This window comes from Thamnophis elegans, chromosome 15 (genome assembly GCF_009769535.1).
Source record: "Thamnophis elegans isolate rThaEle1 chromosome 15, rThaEle1.pri, whole genome shotgun sequence".
NCBI classification, from domain to species: domain Eukaryota; kingdom Metazoa; phylum Chordata; class Lepidosauria; order Squamata; family Colubridae; genus Thamnophis; species Thamnophis elegans.
The window spans coordinates 45,786,615-45,806,805 of NC_045555.1; the positions used below are offsets into that span (position 1 = coordinate 45,786,615).

At 40.3% G+C, this 20,191-nt stretch overlaps 1 protein-coding gene across 1 annotated transcript in view; it reads right to left on the minus strand.

Moving 5' to 3' along the window:
- Positions 1-20,191, minus strand: part of PLCE1 (phospholipase C epsilon 1) — a 122,149-nt gene that overhangs the window by 23,840 nt on the left and 78,118 nt on the right. Inside the window, exons 16-24 of the mRNA XM_032231696.1 lie at positions 17,994-18,101; positions 17,006-17,122; positions 14,883-15,041; positions 13,964-14,093; positions 10,509-10,633; positions 8,634-8,751; positions 7,497-7,628; positions 4,013-4,303; positions 105-268 (exon numbers count right to left, since the gene is read on the minus strand). Coding sequence (XP_032087587.1) covers positions 105-268; positions 4,013-4,303; positions 7,497-7,628; positions 8,634-8,751; positions 10,509-10,633; positions 13,964-14,093; positions 14,883-15,041; positions 17,006-17,122; positions 17,994-18,101 — 1,344 coding nt within the window. The remainder of the gene's footprint in view (positions 1-104; positions 269-4,012; positions 4,304-7,496; positions 7,629-8,633; positions 8,752-10,508; positions 10,634-13,963; positions 14,094-14,882; positions 15,042-17,005; positions 17,123-17,993; positions 18,102-20,191) is intronic.

A 20,191-nucleotide genomic window follows, 5' to 3' on the forward strand; every position in this document is an offset into this window, starting at 1 on the left:
ATACCTAAATACATCAACTCTATGAAAATTTATGAGGTCATTTGCTCCTGCGCTCAATTGTATTTTTGATTTTCAAAGGAAGATTATGGATATGGTGCACTTACTGTCAGTGAATAAATAGCAGGTTCGATGCTGTCAAAATCTCGTTCTAAAGGACAAAATTGTTGATATTTGGGGCAGTTCTTATTCCAATAAACAGGGGGCTTCAGAACAAATCCACAGCCTCCGTTGGCTTCGAACATTGCGGCATTCAGATGCAGAGGAAGATCTATGGATACAGCATTCAAAATAGTATAAAATGACTACGCCATGATTTGAAAATAAAGCATATTTAAAACAGACTGGGAAAATATTGCTGCAAAATTGCAACTGTAAAACAAGCACATTAATCTTGATTCCTTCCAATCTGATCGCTCATTTAACTAATATATACATTAAAAACAATAAAATTAAAATTAAACCAACAGATTTTATTAATCTATTTAGAAAGTATATACATTATACCAGTGTTTCTCAACCTTGGCAACTTGAAGATGTCCGGACTTCAACTCCCAGAATTCCCCAGCCAGCTGGCTGGGGAATTCTGGGAGTTGAAGTCCGGACATCTTCAAGTTGCCAAGGTTGAGAAACACTGCATTATACATTTCTTTAATGGCCCCATGAAATTTATTACAAATCCATTCATAGGTTTATTTATTGAAAAAAATATATTATAACGTTTATAGAAGAATTCCTTCTTGGAGAAACAAAAATAACAAAAGCTAGTTTATGACCACTTTCTCAAAACTGGTATTTCTTCAAAATTTTAAATTGGTTTGAACCCGAACATTAATTTTGAAGACCTGAGACTGTCATAAAATATACATTAGTATAAGAAGTCTGGAAACTCAGTAAAAATATATGTATGTCTGTAATAAACATTGTGATTTTTATTTTGTTATTTTAAAATCTCAAAAGCTCCCTTAAGGTTGAACCACCAAGCAGCATTTAACAAAAATTTTAAAAACACAAAATAAAAACAAGGCTAAGGATATAAATGAAATGCTGATTTTAGAACACGAACAGATTTGTGAAGATGAAAGCAATTATTTAAACAAATCTTTTAAAAACCAATATCCATACTTCCCCTTAAAAACGACCGGCTGAATTAGAAGAATTTATCTAGGAAGTGCTAATTCGCAGAGTGTGTTGTTTACACTAGGCTTATTACGAGTTTGCATGCCAAATTGCAAACTTCTCAATCAAAAGCCACTCCTAATACACATTTTACAGGGATGGTTTTTCAATGCGCAAGATAAAACAGTAAGTAAAAACAGCCAATAGCTGTTCTATTGAACATATTTTTGCAAATTCAACAGGATTTGTTTCGGTGCTAAGGCATGGCGATATATGCACCGTATTACATGCATTCTGTGTTGAGTGACGATACAGAAATATGTTTTTCTCATAAATGTCATAGTGCTTCACTGCAAATATGGAAAATGAACCCCCCCCCAACTCATGCTGGGCATAGAACGCACATCCTAACTTGTTTCTTTAATTACGTATTTTTCCATTGGATACTTTGGCTGACTTCCATGCTTCCTGCCTCCCAACTCCCATTTGACACTCAGCTAGCAATAGCAAGCTTCAGAAAGCATTTGCAACATGAGAAAAGTAAATTGGGTTTACAGTGCATTGAAAATAGCTTACCCATTAGACACAAGCTGGCAGGGTTCAGCTGTAGCCACAGCAGGAAGAACACTTGAAACCATCTTTTTTTTTTTCTTTTATTAAACTTTACGGCTTCTGTTTTAACTACATGGTACAGGTAGTCCTCAACTTGCAACAGTTAATTTAATTTAATTTCAGTTCATTTAGTGACCTGATAAAAACCCTTGACCACAATTACAACCTTTGCAGCATCCCCACGATCGTGTGTTTCAACTCTGAAGCTGACCTGGCGGAAGCCATCTTCTCCGGCCTCATAGTTGCCATGAACTTTGTAGAGGGGAAGGGAGGGAGGGGGGAGTAAAAAATAGCTGCCGGTCAAAACAAAAAAGTTTTCTTGTGAGGACCAAGGTCATCCCAACAGCTGGCAAGTAAAAGAGGAGAGGAGTGACCAAGCCGCCTCCCAGATACCTTCATTGGAAAATGTCACCAAGTGAATGAGAGGAAGAGTGGGAAGCAGAGGAGAGAAGAAAGATGGGAAGAGAGGGATAGGAGAGAGGAAGAATGGGAAACAGAGGGGAGAAGAAAGATGGGAAGAGAGGGATAGGAGAGAGGGTAAGGGGGGAAGATGAGGAGGATAAGGAGGAGTGGAATGAAGAGAGAGGAGAAGGAGAAAGGAAGGGGAAGTAGAGCAGAAAATGATGGAGGGAAGAAAGGATGTAGAAAGGGGGAGGAGAGAGGGGGAAGAAAGTGTCGGATAAGGTATAAATATGGTGTCTGGAGAGTGGGAAACAGAGGAGAGAAGAAAGATAGGAAGAGAGGGATAGGAGAGAGGAAGAGTGGGAAACAGAGAAGAAAGATAGGAAGAGAGCGATAGGAGAGAGGAAGAGTGGGAACCAGAGGAGAGAAGAAAGATGGGAAGAGAGGGATAGGAGAGAGGAAGAGTGGGAAACAGAGGAGAGAAGAAAGATAGGAAGAGAGGGATAGGAGAGAGGGTAAGGGGGGAAGATGAGGAGGATAAGGAGGAGTGGAATGAAGAGAGAGAAGGAGAAAGGAAGGGGAAGTAGAGTAGAAAAGGATGATGGAGGGAAGAAAGGAGGTAGGAGAGAGGTAGAAGAAAGAGGTGTATGGAGAGCAGAAGAGCTAATAATGGGTTTTTATCTTTCTGGGCGTTGATGACAAGAGGAACTGATGTAATTACTACTTAATACAATAGGATATTGGCTATGTAATAGTATACATGTGATTGTATGTTATGAAAATGGAAAATAAAAAAGTATATTTTGGAAAATGTGATGGGTGACATCTGGGGAGGGAAATAGTTGCTCTTTTAATTAGGGGGGAAAAACGGGGTAACCTTTAGAATTGGTTTTCACTAACTCTGCTAATATGATGTATCCAATAAACATACTCTTGAAGATATCTACCTGCCTCGGAGTTCTGCTTTTGGCAAATGCGTTACTCGGAACACTGACAGTGTATCATCAAAATTCAGATCTTTGGCAACTGGTTCATATTTATGACCATTGCTGGGCCCCATGGTCATGTGATCTGCCTTTGAGACTTTCCTGACAATGGGGAAGCCAAATCCACTTAACAACTGGATTACTAGCAATAGCAATAGCAGTTAGACTTATATACCGCTTCATAGGGCTTTCAGCCCTCTCTAAGCGGTTTACAGAGTCAGCATATCGCCCCCAACAACAATCCGGGTCCTCATTTTACCCACCTCGGAAGGATGGAAGGCTGAGTCAACCCTGAGCCATTGAGATTAGAACCGCTGAACTGCAGATAACAGTCAGCTGAAGTGGCCTGCAGTACTGCACCCTAACCACTGCGCCACCTCGGCTCTTATCAGCTGAAGTGATTCACTTACCAACTGAGGCAAGAAAGGTCGTAATATGGGGTAAAACTCAATTAACAAATGTCTCGCTGAACAACCTACATTTTGGCCTCTATTGTGGCGAACCCCCGGGGGAGCGCCTTCTCTGTAGCCGCTCCGACCCTATGGAACGATCTACCCCCAGAGATCCGGATCCTTCCCACTCTCACGGCCTTCCAAAAGGCTACCAAAACCTGGCTATTCCGGCAGGCCTGGGGGTGTTGACCTAATGTACAAGGTCCAGCCCCGCTTAGATTGAGTGTATGAAGTGATCTTTTAATCTGTTTTTTTTTATTCTCTCTATTTTAATTTTTTAATTTTGGAATGTATTTCTGTAAGCCGCCCGGAGTCCTTCAGGATTGGGCGGCCTATAAATTTATTAAACAGTTAAACAGTCGTAAGCCGAGGACTCCCTGTACAATCACTTAAACCCAGAAGACACTTCAGAACACATCAAAGAAGACTCAAGAGTGCCCATACCATCCGTTTGGTAGTTCAGTGCCACTAGCTGTACTCCGTGGAGCCAGAAGAGGAGGGGATGGGGATTGGATGAGTCAATGCGGGTGGCCGCTGGATAGGTCCTCAGCAGCTGGCAGGTGGTATGCTGGATCAGTTTCTGAGAATATCGCCTGCACAAGCGCTTGGTGGCGTTTTCATTCAAGGAGGAAATGTGGTAACACCTGGGTGTCCTTATAATGGAACTCAGAGACGTTGTGTTGGGAAGAGGCGAAGAAATTTCTTCCAAGATCTGCCGTACGCCATCAGAGGTTCCTAGAAAAAACAACAACGATACTTTCAAGTGATATTTTCCAAATTTTAAGCTACTTAAATTTGTGTTTAAATGACGTGTTGCCCTCATGTATAAAATATGTATTAATGGGAAATAAATGCATAATTCTTAAAAATCATGATTACAACCCAAAGCATAATTGGCAGGACAGAAAGAGCCGAGGTGGCGCAGTGGTTAGAGTGCAGTACTGCAGGCCACTTCAGCTGACTGCTATCTGCAGTTCAGCGGTTCAAATCTCACCGGCTCAAGGTTGACTCAGCCTTCCATCCTTCCGAGGTGGGTGAAATGAGGACACAGACTGTGGGGGCAATATGCTGACTCTGTAAACCGCTTAGAGAGGGCTGAAAGCCCTATGAAGCGGTATATAAGTCTAACTGCTAAAGAAATTCTTGTCTGTCATGAGCACGTTTCCCGAAAACGTTGTTCCCCAAAGAAGACAACATTTTAAGAAATACAATTATAGCTTAACTCTTCAGAAACGATAAATGCTGCAGAATACATCTTTAAAAACATACCCAACTTTATGCATTTTCTATTCTTAAATATTTGCATTTAAATTAATCTGATTTCTGTCTGATTTAGGATCTCATAAATTAAAAACAGTAGCAATGCATGTATAATCGGACATTTCAACCGCCTAATAAGGAATGAATCCTGACACATACATAAATCCCAGTGTAATTAACACTTTAAAATTCATAAATTAAATTTAAAAAATAGGAAACAAATATTACCATATCCTTTTACTTTCCGTTGGAGCAAGTCTATACCTGAACTGCTACTACACATAGTTACATTACACTTAATATTAAATATTAAGCTTCCTCCTTAACTACAGCTAGTATTAGATCAGAAAAAAACTTATTTGATTATACAGGAAGGAAGCAAAAAAGGAATGCTGAAATTCAAGTTATTACCAATCTCTTATGGCTAAAACAACTGGCGCAGTTATATCAGCATTTTGGCTCCCTCTTGGAAATTAAACCTTTCTAACTGCACTGTCATTGCCTTACAAATAATAACTTTAGATATAACTAGAAAGAAATAGATATAACTATTGAAAAATTTGTTAGAAATGTAAAGTAAACAGGGACAACATCTGTTTAAATTTACTCCGTATTGCATTTTCTTTTTTTTTTTGTTAGAAACTCTTCCTTTATTAACCCACTTTGTTTATATTTATGTAGCATTATTTTGCATTTTCATTGTCATATTCTCGATCTTTCTATTTCAAAAACTGCTGCCGCTTCTTTTTAAGAACTGCATATTCATCTTTACTTTATAAAACATTTTTATAAGAAAACTTTCTTTGCCTGGAAAGATCGCTTTAAGGTGCTGGCCTAGAAACCCGGAGAGTGTGAGTTTTAGTCACATTTTAGATGTGAAAGCTGGTTGGGTGACCTTGGGCCAGTTCAGAAGTGGGTTCCTACTGGTTTGGCGCGGTTTGGCCGAGTAGGTGGTAACTCGGCGGCCCACATACCCGAACCAGTTCTATATTCGGTGGTACCATCTTGATTTTTGGTTCTGCTCATGCGCAAAACAATCTCCATTGCAGAAATGTAATTAGCAATAGCAATAGCAGTTAGACTTATATACGGCTTCATAGGCCTTTCAGCCCTCTCTAAGCGGTTTACAGAGTCACCATATCGCCCCCACAGTCTGGGTCCTCATTTTACCCACCTCGGAAGGATGGAAGGCTGAGTCAACCTTGAGCCGGTGAGATTTGAACAGCCGAACTGCTGAACTGCAGTCAGCTGAAGTAGCCTGCAGTGCTGCATTTAACCACTGCGCCACCTCGGCTCTCTCTAATTCCCCCCTGCTTTTCTAACGTTCCGTGCATGCGCAGACCTTTTTTGGTATAAATGAGCACACGCGTGGAACATTATTTTTTGCACCGAACTGGCAGTAATGCCAATAGCAACGCGCCCCTGGGCCAGTTACTCTCTCTCACTCACCTCCCAGTGCTGCTGTTGTGGGGAAAATAGGAGGAAGGAATATTAGATAGGTTTGCCACCTTCTTATACAAAAAATAAAGGTGGGATATAAATTAATTAAAAATAACCATACTGATATTTCCAGTGAGTAATGCAGTAGCCTAGAGGTGGAGCTCTATTCTATTCTATTTATTAAATTTATAGGCCACCCAATCCCGAAGGACTCCGGGCGGCTTACAGAAATAAAATTTTAAGAAAAAGGTTAAAAAGATAAACAGAAAAGAACAGATTAAAAAAAACACAACATGCACCCAGTCTAAGCGGGGCTGGACCTCGGTCATGAGGTCAACAGCCCCAGGCCTGCCGGAATAGCCAGGTTTTAATAGCTTTTCGGAAGGCCATGAGAGTGGGAAGGGTCCGGATCTCTGGGAGTAGCTCGTTCCATAGGGCTGGAGCAGCAACACAGAAGGCCCTCCTCCGAGGCGCCGCCAGCCGACATTGTCTAGCTGATGGCACCTGGAGAAGGCCCACCCTTCTCCAGAGACTCCAGAGACTGTGAGTTCGATCCTAGGTAGAGGCAGATATTTCTCTCTCTGGACACATTGAGATGACATCTGCTGAAAAGAACCTCGGCACTGGTGACAGGAAGGGCATCTGGCCACTAAACACTCAGCTACATTCAGTTGCCCAGACTCCACCCCCGCAAGGGATTATGGGGTCGTTAAAAGATGATGATGCTGATATTTCCAGTGGCCCAATATAGAGGTTTAATTCCAGTTTGTTAAATATCTATGGAGATTTTCAATCATCCAGATTGTGGTTGTCCCACAGTGGTGGGTTTCAAAAAAAATTTGGAACCTCTTCTGTAGGTGTGGCCTGCTTTCCGGGTCCACTGGTGGAACCTCTTCTAACCGGTTCGGTAGATTTGATGAACCGGTTCTATCGAACTGGTGCGAACCGGTAGGAACCCACCTCTGTTGTCCCAAAGATGCCTTTTTTTCAAAAGGTTAAAAGAGAAAGTCCAGTTACCTTTTTTTTGGGGGGGGGAACACTTCCTGTTTCTTAATTTGTAGGAGATTACTTCTAATCTTATACCAGGTCTACTGCTGGTGGAGAATCCTTCCATTGTATGAGCACTGCCCATACAGAGTCACACATTTAATTTATAACAAGCAATTGAGGTTATGTGTCTTGAGTTACGGAGCCTTCTGTGGGGTTGATCAAGGGATTCGGACAATACCTTTTCCAGGTGTTTTTCCAAGTATGGTTGGTTCTCCTGGACTCAGCCTTCCTGGACTGTTGCCAAAAATGGACTTCCGGCTCTTTCTTTCCTTCCCTCGGCTAGAACCAGATGGATTTAGAGTTGACAAGCCTTTTCCCATAAAAAATATAATAAATAGATGGGGAAAAAAATGAGTGTGGACATGCCATTTCTCAGCTTTTGAAAAAAGTCAACATCTTCCTGAGTTTTGTCAGTTCATACACCGAAGGGGCCCTTAATGATTTATCAACTGCTCTGCTAATTAGTGTATTGGTTATGTTTCGTTTCAGAAATGTTATGGCTTGGATTCTAACTTCCATTTGGGGATTTCTGGTTGTGAAACTACATTATCTACATCTCCACACCCTTCTTTGATAAATACCATCAAAACCAATACACAGCGTTATCAGTTCACTCAACTTTTCTTTAACACTTCTGCAATGTTATTTTATTCTTGCCGTAGGCCCTTTCCCCCCCCCCTCCCACCCTATCCATTATGGAATGCCTGATGGTCCATTTACTGCAAGTTGTCCTATTCTTATTCTGCTCCAATATCCTGTTTGCGCTCCTATCCCAATATAATCCCTCTTTTTTAGTTCTCTTGTAGGACTACAGCCAAATCTCTACTGAAAGGAAGACTTGTCTGCGGTGCCTTTTCTGTACATGAACTTTGGGGTAGAGAGTGGAAAAAGCAATGCCTACAAAGAATGCTTCTTGGAAAGGACAAGAGAGGGGGGAGAGAAAGGGAGGGAGGGAGAAGGAAGGAGGGAGGGAGAGAAGGAAAGAAGAAAGAGGGAGGGAGGGAGGGAAGGAAGGAAGGGGGGAGGAGTGGGAGGGGTCATTTTGAAAAAACTGACAGGCCTAATTTTTCATTTCTTGTATCCCCCCTTCCCTTCTTATTTGTAAGCCGCTCCAAGTCTTCCGAGAGTGGGCGGCATACAAGCTAAATAAATTCAAATTCAATTCACTCATAGAATTAGAACTGAAACTTACTCAACTTACAAAAAGTTGAGTTCTAATATAAAATCAAACCATTAAAAAAATTAAAAACGAAATAAAATCGATGCAAATTAAGTAAACAAGCCAAAGGCAAAGACAAGTTATCAATGAACTTACCAGGAAATTTCACCGCCTGACAGTAGATGACCAGATCGGAAAGTTCTGGTGCTATTTGTCTACTTTCTTTTTTATTTTGGGAAAGATAAAATTCTTCACTCAGTTCCATATCATAAACCTACGTCAAATCAAATAAACTTTCATTATAGTCACAGACCAGCATAAGGTCTTGTGATACATTTAAAAGAAGCAGAAACATTTTAAAATGATAGACCTACCTACCTACCTCCCTACCTCCCTGTCTATCATCATCCATCCATCCATCTCTCTATCATTGTCTGCCTATCTACATCTTTCTGTCTATCTGAATAAAAGATAAAATTCTAAAAGCTAGAAGATAGAAACTATACTTACATTACACACACACACATACTGTATATAGTGTGTATGTGTATATATGTATATGTATATGCTGGTCTTGTTGTATTCGGGTCGAGGTGGCGCAGTGGTTAAATGCAGCACTGCAGGCTACTTCAGCTGACTGCAGTTCTGCAGTTCGGCTGTTCAAATCTCACCGGCTCAGGGTTGACTTAGCCTTCCATCCTTCCGAGGTGGGTAAAATGAGGACCCGGATTGTTGTTGGGGGCGATATGCCGACTCTGTAAACTGCTTAGAGGGGGCTGAAAGCCCTATGAAGCGGTATATAAGTCTAACTGCTATTGCTATTTTCCTGTGTAAGATTTGTATATGTATATACAAATATACATGTATATTTGTATATACATACACATATAAGTATGTGTGTGTGTGTATACATATATATATATATATATATATATATATATATATATATATATATATGCATATAGTATATAATATACTATATGCATTTATTCATATATATTATATACATACACATATATGATAACAATTAAAAAAAACCCTGAAAATCTGAAAAGATAGGGTACACACATTAGAAGAATATAAAAGGTTAACATGCGGCAGACCATCTCTATTAAATTACAAAGCACCTTAATGTGACAAACTAGGTGCACACCAAATGTAGTTCATTAAATGTATCCCCAAACATGAGACAGAAGTCATCGCCCAAATTTTGAGTGCTGCTGAAACCCACTTTTGAGTTCAATTGATCAAAAGGGATTTAGCCAAACTTAATGCAACTAATTTGGGTTAAAGATCAACCAGCAGCAACAGAAGCCTGAGAATCAAGCCATCAAGCCAAGGTGGTGCAGTGGTTAGGGTGCACTACTGCAGGCCACTTCAGCTGACTGTTATCTGCAGTTCAGCGGTTCAAATCTCACCGGCTCAAGGTTGACTCAGCCTTCCATCCTTCCGAGGTGGGTGAAATGAGGACCCAGACTGTGGGGGCGATATGCTGACTCTGTAAACCGCTTAGAGAGGGCTGAAAGCCCTATGAAGCGGTATATAAGTCTAACTGCTATTGCTATTGCTATTCAACAGATCAAAAGTACAAGTTTATACACAACATCTTAGAACCTTGAAATTCTAAAATTGGACGTTTGAAGTTTAGAATCTAGAATCAATGGGTTACCATTTCACATGCTTTATTAGGGGCAATTAGAAATAATGGCAGGTCAAAATATTTAAATTATCCTTCTAAATGAGACAAGCTGTGAAAAAATGCATCACAAATAAAAAGTGGGCTTGATATATTATGATGAAGATATTAAACTAGCCATTTTTTAACCACCTTTACCTCTGTGTCGAAAATTTAAGAATATACGTAAATTATCATATTATAGAATTCACAGTTGTTTGCTAATCACAAGTTATAATATATTGACTTATATTTAAAAAGCTTTTTTTTTAAAGCAGTTTCTTAATAAATCCCCGCTCCCACCTAAGTCTCCATTAGGGTAGATATAAGTTTGGAGGGAAAAAACTAAATACTACCTTTCCTTTAGCGTTGCACACCGTGCTATCAGCCTTTTTAATTCTCTTGGCATTTTCTTCGCCAAATTCAAACTGGAGCTTATCAATGGTTAGTTTATTCTCAGGTCGGTCTTCCAAAATGTTATCTGGAAAGCAAGTAATATCTGATTGAAGTTTCCGAAAGGGAAATTTTTATTTCAAGTGAATGTATTGGGATGATATTATCTGAATAGAGATTAACCAGCCAAATAATGTTTAATTTCCTAATACTATTCTGTTGAGTCAGAATAATATCCTATCCTAACCAAGTTCAGCAACGAACATTTCCTTAAAGAAAAAAAAAATAGATTTTTCCAGTTATACACCTGTGCATTATAGGTAGTCCTCAACTTATGGCCCAGTGGTGGGTTTCAAAAATTGTTGGAACCTACTCTGTGGGTGTGGCCTCATTTGTGGGAGTGGCTTGCCACCCATGTGACCGGATATGAAATTATGAATTAGTACTTAGGTCGGTCCAAGTAGCTATTCAGAAACTCTGGCATTGAATGCAAGTCTTAAAGCTGTCAAGTTACAAGATCCTTGCCAGTGGTGGGTTTCAGAAAATTTTGGAGCCTCTTCTGTAGGTGTGGCCTGCTTTCCGGGTCCACTGGTGGAACCTCTTCTAACCGGTTCGGTAGATTTGACGAACCGGTTCTACCGAATAGGTGCGAACTGGTAGGAACCCACCTGTGTTATGGCCACAATATCTCTTGTTAAGTTAGGCATTTGTTAAATGAGTTTTGTCCCATTTTTACAACCTTTCCTGCCACAGTTGTTAAGTGAATCACTCCAGTCGTTAAGTTAGTAACACGGTCCTTAAGTGGACCTGTCTTCCCCATTGATTTTGCTTATCAGGAGGTTGCAAAAAGAGATCACATAACCTTGGGACACAGCAACGGTCATAAGTATGAACCAGTTGCCAAGCATCTGAATTTTGATGGTAGAAAATTCATGGGGAAGGTTGGGGTTTATATAATATTTGCAGGGATTGTGAGAGTCACTCTTTTCAGGGCCATTGTAACTTTGAATAGTCACTAAATGTTCTATAGTAAGTCCAGGACTACCTTTAATACATTATAAATGATTATAAATTACTGTTTATGGCCAAAAGCAATCTGATGCAATTTTCCAAAAACTTAAATGTTTTAAATACTTGTTGCACAGCACTCCTGTTGCAAATACTGAAGCAGCCGCGTGAAAAGGAACTGAGGTGCTTACTAACATTCATTCATTCCCTTAGTCATATAGCAAACAGTATTGCATATTTTAAATCATATATGTGCCCAAAAGTCTATTTCACTCTCAACATATATGAATAAGAAAAAGTGCACTATCTGCAAATACTATAAGCTCCAAAGCAGGAAAGGAAAAAAATAAGGAAAAATACAGCTGAATTTAACTTGCGAGTGAAAAAAATGCATTCAAAGCACGCATTCTAAATTATTCAGAAATGCAACGAGGTCATTCATGCAGTTAAAATGTTTGATCGAGGAGTTGTTTTTTTTTACCTTCCTGGCTGTTAGCAGCAGGGGAAGCATTAAGGACATCAGCTATGAAAACAGTCAGAAAAGAAAGGAATTGACAGATAAATGAACATAACATTCAGACCAGGTAGAATTATCATATTGATGCAAACACTTAAGAGAACTGCTTCAGGGAAGCATCAGTAGAAATATTTTATAAAGCAATTGGACTTCATATCCAAAGCTGTCGGAAAAATCAGAGAACTGACTTCTTAGTGTGAGTATTTAGCAAAGATGGGAATCAGGTAAGAGATTAAGACAACATTCTTATTACACACTTTCATGGCAATGACTGAAAGCAATGGAGCTTATTTCGTAAAAACACATAAGAGATTGTGATGTTAATTTATCAGACAGGTGATTTCATCGTATGAGCTACCGAAGAGTCTATATGGGATGAATCAACAAATTCTTTACGTCATGCAAGAAAATAACCAACAACATATTAATATTTAACCCATTAGCTATATTGTACATTGTGCATTCTAATTCAACTTTTTAAATTACATTTAACCACTCAATCAGCATTCAAGGAGGTGTGAGATAGGCAGTACGGCTATCTACGCATTGAGCTGTTTTGCATGGCAGGACACTGAAATTAGAAATGTCGGATAGTTTTGTTTTAATCACAGGATACCTTTTGTGATTTCTGCTCCCTGCCTTGTCGTTATCATTTAAATCAAAGCCTTCAATGCAATATACGTGAATGTCTGAAAACGTTAAATTGAGGAACTTTCAACAGTAAAGATTTATTTAACTAAGACTGAACGAAGATTTAGATGAATTCTATACAGGCTGACATTTCATACCATTATTGTCCCAGTACTTTACATAAGCAAAGTATCTCTATTCCCAGAAGTGGATATTAGTAAGTGCTTTATAGAGCCGAGGTGGAGCAGTGGTTAGGGTGCAGTACTGCAGGCCACTTCAGCTGACTGTTATCTGCAGTTCAGCGGTTCTAATCTCACCGGCTCAAGGTTGACTCAGCCTTCCATCCTTCCGAGGTGGGTGAAATGAGGACCCAGACTGTGGGGGCGATATGCTGACTCTGTAAACCGCTTAGAGAGGGCTGAAAGCCCTATGAAGCGGTAGATAAGTCTAACTGCTATTGCTATTTAAATTACTCCACCTTAATCAGCAAACTTCTAGGAATTACAGAAACTTGACCGATTAATTTCAAAAAGATAAGTTGGGTTAGTACTTAACTTGGAGACAACTAGAAAAAAAAATCCATAATGTTGGCAAGAAAATGATAGAGCAGGGCTGTCAAACTTGATTTCATTGAGGGCCGCATCAGTGTTAAGTTTGACCTTGGCGGCTGAGTGGGCGTGGCTGGGCTGGGCTGGGCATGGCCAGCTTGATGTCTTGTACCCCTCTGTTAGCTAAAATGGAGCCCGGGAGGACTGCACACATTTTTGCTTGGCATACAGGTGCCTGAGGCCAAAATGGAGCTTGGGAGGTATCCATCAAGTTACTAATTCAGCTTGACTTAAAGACTTGCATTCACCGTATCAGAACATGCTAGTCCCCGGGGGAAGAGTGTGTTTGTGTGTGTGTGTGTGTGTGTATTCTGTGGATTATAGTCAGCCAGATCGCCTAGTTTTGGCATTTTTTGTCTACCTATTAACTCTTTTCCAAGAACCTGGATTACTACTACTGCTGCTGCTGCTACTACTGATTGTATCGAGAGATTGTCCTGTATTTTGACATAGGTTTATTTTATTTATTCCTTGACCCAGGAAATTTCAGGAATAGCTGTGATCACATACGATGTGGGCTATGCAATAGTATGCATGCGATTTATACATTATGAAAATGGAAAAAAAAAACACTTTATAGCAACAAGAATAGCTATGATCAAAACTCGTCATAAATCTGAAAAATGCAACGTTACACGCAAGTGTGTTCACTTACCATCAGACAAGGACTCATAGTCGTAATCATATTCATCTTCCTCCTCCTCCTCTTCTTCGTTAGCAGTGGAAAGATTTCCTGCGTTGTTACCATTGGTTGCCTGAGCCTGCATGTACGCCAGCTGATGAGCCTTCAGCATCAAATCAGGTGTTTAAAGTGAGACAGAAGATGCAGTTAGAAAGTAGCAACATGGTCCTCTTATCTTCATCCTCCACCACCACCTAGTTTATATGCAAACTTTTTAATATTCCCATTGATCCATGGAAATCCACACCACCTTGTACTTCTTACTATGAGCCGAGGTGGCGCAGTGGTTAGAGTGCAGTACTGCAGGCCACTTCAGCTGACTGTTATCTGCAGTTCGGCGGTTCTAATCTCACCGGCTCAAGGTTGACTCAGCCTTCCATCCTTCCGAGGTGGGTGAAATGAGGACCCGGATTGCTGTTGGGGGCGATATGCTGACTCTGTAAACCGCTTAGAGAGGGCTGAAAGCCCTATGAAGCGGTATATAACTCTAACTGCTATTGCTATTGCTATTACTGCATTACTCTTTCCAACAAACTATCGATAAGGTCTTACTAGACATATAGGCCTCCATCCACTTGGAATAACATTTAAAGAGGAGGTCAACTACACAAAAATTGGTTCCGTGGTGGCGCAGTGGTTAGAATGCAGTACTGCAGGCTAACTTTGTCCACTGCCAATAGTTTGATCTTCACCACTGACCCAGGTTGACTCAGCCTTCCATCCTTCCGAGGTGGGTGAAATGAGGACCCAGACTGTGGGGGCGATATGCTGACTCTGTAAACCGCTTAGAGAGGGCTGAAAGCCCTATGAAGCGGTATATAAGTCGAATGGCCATTGCTATTGCTATTGTGGTGGCCCAAAGTGGAGTGTTTGCAGTCAATTTAAATCTTACCTTTTGTTTTAATATATCCACTGGAGTTTGATGTGCTTTGAGCTTCTTATTTTTAAGCAGAATCTTTCTTCTTAATTGATGAGGAGAAGGTAGCAACGGGTCATCAGAAAAGTCACTTTCAAATAAAAATTTAGTTACCAGTTTATCCCCAAATGTATTCTGGAATATCAACATAATACAATGTATTAGTTATGAATGATGTTATTAATCCCCCTTCAGACAACCCAATCTTGATTTTAATAAAGCAGGATATGTACAAGCTTTATATTCCTGCATTTGGCCCCTTTTCTTTTTGCTTGAGTCTTTATTTATTATTAAATCCACTTGCTACCATTTTCACATTCAGTGACTCATGGCTTTAAAGTTAGGATACTGCAGTTAATAATAATAATATACTATGATTATTTCTATACAGTTGATTACAAAAATGGATATGCTCTAAATAGCATACAGCATTAATATAATAAGATTAAAAATTGAAATCAATTCATCCATTTATAATCAATTGGACTGATTTGAGACAAAATATGTAGTTTATGGTTTCTTGAAAATGCAGTAAGGAGGGTTTTGTTTTTGTCAAAATCATAAATAATAATAATAACAACAACAACACTGGTTGAGAAGAATAAGGTCACAATCATAGACATCGCAATACCAGGGGATAGCAGGGTCGCCGAGAAGGAACATGAAAAAATCACAAGATACCAGGACTTAAAAATCGAAATTGAACGACTATGGCACAAACCAGCAGTGGTAATTCCAGTGGTAATTGGCACACTGGGTGCTATTCCAAAAGCCCTGGAATTACATTTGAAACAGTTAAAAATTGACAAAATCACCATCAGTCAAATGCAAAAAGCCGCACTGCTTGGATCTGCACGCATATTACGAAAATACGTTACGACGTCCTAGGCCCCTGGGTGGGGCCCGACTAGTAGCCAATGCCAAATCCGGCGAAACAACTGGCCTCTGTGATACAATTGTATAATAACAACAACAACAACAACAACAACCTTCCTAGCCAGCAAAGAAGCAAAAAGGGATAGGTAAAATTTTCTCCTTTTGAGTTGTGCCTGACTCTAGAGGGTGCTGCTCATATCTGTTTCTTAGCTGAGGGAGCCAGCATTGTCCGAAGACATTTCCGTGGTCATGTGGCCAACATGACCATACACTGAGTGCATAGAACACTGTTAGCTTCAAACAGAGGTGGTGCCTATTTATCTACTTGCATTTGCATGCTTTTGAACTGCTAGGAGCTGGAGCAAGTAACGGGAACTCACCCCATCACACATGCTCAGGTCTTAAACTCCAGCTGTCAGCTTCCCAGCTGACAAGCTCAAGCGTCTTTAACCACAGAGACATGGCGACATTTAAAGCTATGTTTTAAAAGTTAATTTCAAATCCTCTCCTATTGGGAAGTTATTATTCATAGTGTCCTTGTTAAGATACATTAAAAAAATAATTAACTTCAATTTCTAATTTTTGCTAATATAAGAAGAGAAACAGAGTAGTAGAAAAGGTATTAATGTGTGTGTGTGTGTGTACACACCAGAGGTGGGTTCCTACCAGTTTGCACCTATTCGGTAGAACCGGTTCGTCAAATCTACTGAACCGGTTAGAAGAGGTTCCACCAGTGGACCCGGAAAGCAGGCCACACCTACAGAAGAGGCTCCAACGTTTTTTGAAACCCACCACTGGTCCTTGGATATGATTATTCTACACTATCATGCTCCTATTTATAAAACTCAGTGCCTCTGTGAAAGGTAAGGATGACTACTGCGTTTGTGGTGCAATCAGAACATTGCGCGTGTTGAAGTTGTTTTAACGCAAACCAAAGATGCCTTTTAAAAAACAAGTTTACATCCTATTCTTATGCATGCCAGTGCTGTGTGTGAGGTCATTTAAGGTGGTTCTGACAAGTGTCGTCGGCATCTTCATATCCGGTCACATGGGCGGCAAGCCACTCCCATCTGGTCACATGGGCGGCAAGCCACTCCCACAAAGGAGGCCACACCCACAGAGTAGGTTCAAACAATTTTTGAAACCCACCACTGGTACACACACACATATATGTTAATAGCTTGGCTTGTTAAATTTGATGTGAATATAGTATTGTAACCCACCTTGAAAATGTCCGCCATCTTTCGTTGCTGTGACAAAGAACAATGGTTCTCAATAGATATGATGACTGGCATATCTGAAGTGATGAAAGCATTACGATCGATAGCTTCAACTACTTCCTGTAATAATAATTAAAGCAATTAGAATTATAGTATTCCCCAATCACAGTTAACAAGCACAATACTTTGTCCCACCATTTACTAAGGGAAATCTTAGTACACTGACTTTAAACCAGGGGTGGCAAAGTTACGGGCTGGCCACGCCCACCCCCCCATTTTAGCAACGGGGGAAAAAGTGACAATGTGATGACGCGTGTTTGACACGCCCGTTCTAAACCAAAAGAGGAATGCAAAGTTTAGGGAAACTTAAATTAGTTTGAAAGTCTTCTGATTAAAGCAATAGCAATAGCAATAGCAGTTAGACTTATATACCGCTTTATAGGGCTTTCAGCCCTCTCTAAGCGGTTTACAGAGTCAGCATATCGCCCCCAACAACAATCCGGGTCCTCATTTCACCCACCTCGGAAGGATGGAAGGCTGAGTCAACCTTGAGCCGGTGAGATTTGAACCGCTGAACTGCTGAACTAGCAGTCAGCTGAAGTAGCAATAGCAATAGCAATAGCAATAGCAGTTAGACTTATATACCGCTTCATAGGGCTTTCAGCCCTCTCTAAGCGGTTTACAGAGTCAGCATATCGCCCCCAACAACAATCCGGGTCCTCATTTCACCCACCTCGGAAGGATGGAAGGCTGAGTCAACCTTGAGCCGGTGAGATTTGAACAGCCGAACTGCAGAACTGCAGTCAGCTGAAGTAGCCTGCAGTGCTGCATTTAACCACTGCGCCACCTCGGCTCAAGTCATAATCATAATTTCATTGCTTTTGATCTCATATGCCTGAAGAAAGTTAGCATAGTCATTTACCTAGTAAAAATAAACTCTTCTGTCAAATCAACTTATATTATGGAAGATACTATTATAAATTGCATATACCTTAAAAGCTATCTTGGTAGTGAGTGTATGTCCGTGATAAATTACAGGCATGCCATCATCACCATCCCAGCAATCTAATTCCACACTCCGACAACCTTGTAATAAAATCTGTAATACAGAAAATATTGATATATTATCAACATTGATCCTATAAACAGTGTTTCTCAATCTTAGCAACTCGAAGATGTGTGGACTTCAACTCCCAGAATTCCCCAATAAGCATTCTTGAGTTTTTCTGAACAAAAGAAGCTGTTAAAAATACAACAAGGATATGGCTATTCCTTTTTAAAAAATTATGCAGGATTTCTTTTCCTTTCAAAACTATACACCTTTTTCATAGGCCTCAGCAAAAATGTCCTATTACAGACTTGGTTTGCACATAAACAAAATGTAAATCAGATACAGACTTTTATGAGCTTCTTCTATTTTAGAAACAAATTGTCATATTATAGATTTTAAGTACATGTGGAAAAATAAATGTAGAAATTAACTTTAGTTTGGGATGATGCATGGCGTGACCCATCAAAACCGCGCTCGACTAAGCCACGCCCAATTAAACCGCGTCGCTGATGTCATCAACAGGGCGACAACAGCCAGCACGGAGAAAGAAGGGCGCTTTAAATAGCGCTTTGAAAGCAAGCCGATTCAACTTAAGGTAAGGGTTAGGTTTAGGGTTAGGTTTAGGGTTAGGTTAAGGGTTAGGGTTAGGTTTAGGGTTAGGTTAAGGGTTAGGGTTAGGTTTAGGGTTAGGTTAAGGGTTAGGTTTAGGGTTAGGTTTAGGGTTAGGGTTAGGTTAAGGGTTAGGTTTAGGGGGGTTAGGTTTAGGTTTAGGGGTTAATTTTAGGTTTAGGGTTTACAGCGTGCTTCTGTCTCCGTGCTGTTGTCGCCCTGTTGATGATGTCAGCGACGCAGTTTAGTCGGACGTGGTTTAGTCGAGCGCGGTTTTGTGGTGGAACCGATGCATGGATCTTCTTTTGGCATGCAATCAAGAATGAGATTTTATTGGACAAATGTTTGTCTCTTTTATGCAAATTGTACTGAGGATCTAGCTGTCTTCTCAGAACTAATTCCATCATTTATTTTAGGACAAAAATCAATTAATGGGAGAGAGAGAAAAAAGAAAGAGAGAATCATTGTACAATGTCATTTGATTTGATAGTTCTAAAAGCTGTTATGGATAATCCTCAGTTTATGATCGTAATTGAGCTTGATAATAAATTGTGGCCATTATTAAGCGAGTCACAATCTGATTTTACAAGCTTTTTTTGCTGCGGTCATTAAGCAAACATCACAATGTTTACGAGAATATTGTCGTCTTTAAGTGAAACCTGCTGGGAACTAGAAATAAATCCTGGAAACCAGTAAAAACTGCCAAAAATTGCAATCATGTGACAATAGGACTCTGCAAACAGCTGCAACTGATTGCAAAATGCCCACAATGCAACCCTATGACCAGGGGGAGAGGTGGCAATCTGGTACTTCGAAAACAGGTTGTAAGTAGATTTGCATTAACTTGAATAGTCACTAAGTGACCAGTCATTCAACAAGGACTCCCTGTGCTCTGGAAGTATCCATTGCAGCTAAACCAGGAAACATTTCATTCAATGCTAACTAAGTGTTTATTAATATTTACATGTAATAAGTGAGAGACCGCCTCCTGCCATTTACCTCCCAGAGACCTATAAAATCACACAGATTAGGCCTCCTCCGGATTCCATCTGCCGGTCAATGTCGGCTGGCGACTCCCCGGGGGAGGGCCTTCTCTGTAGCTGCTCCGGCCCTATGGAACGATCTCCCCGTGGAGATCCGGACCTTACTACCCTTCCAGCCTTCCGCAAAGCGATCAAGACCTGGCTGTTCCGGCAGGCCTGGGGCTGTTGATTTATCCAGCCCCACCCTAAGCTATATGAATGTTGTGAAATTTTAATGTCTGTTCTTTTTAACTTTTATATGTTCCCCCTCTCTGTTCTTTTCTGTAAGACGCCCTGAGTCTCTCGAGTGTGGGCGGCATAGAAATCCTAATAAACCGTAAACCGGTTCTGGAGTTCTTTTAATTTTCATGGACCTTCAATATGCACCTAAATCAAGCTGGATCCCTGGAAAGTGTCTTTTGATATGGGTCACTTTACTTGGAAAGTGTGTCTAAAATATTATATCATATTCTTTGAAGCCGCATTCTCTCGAGTAATAATTTTGTT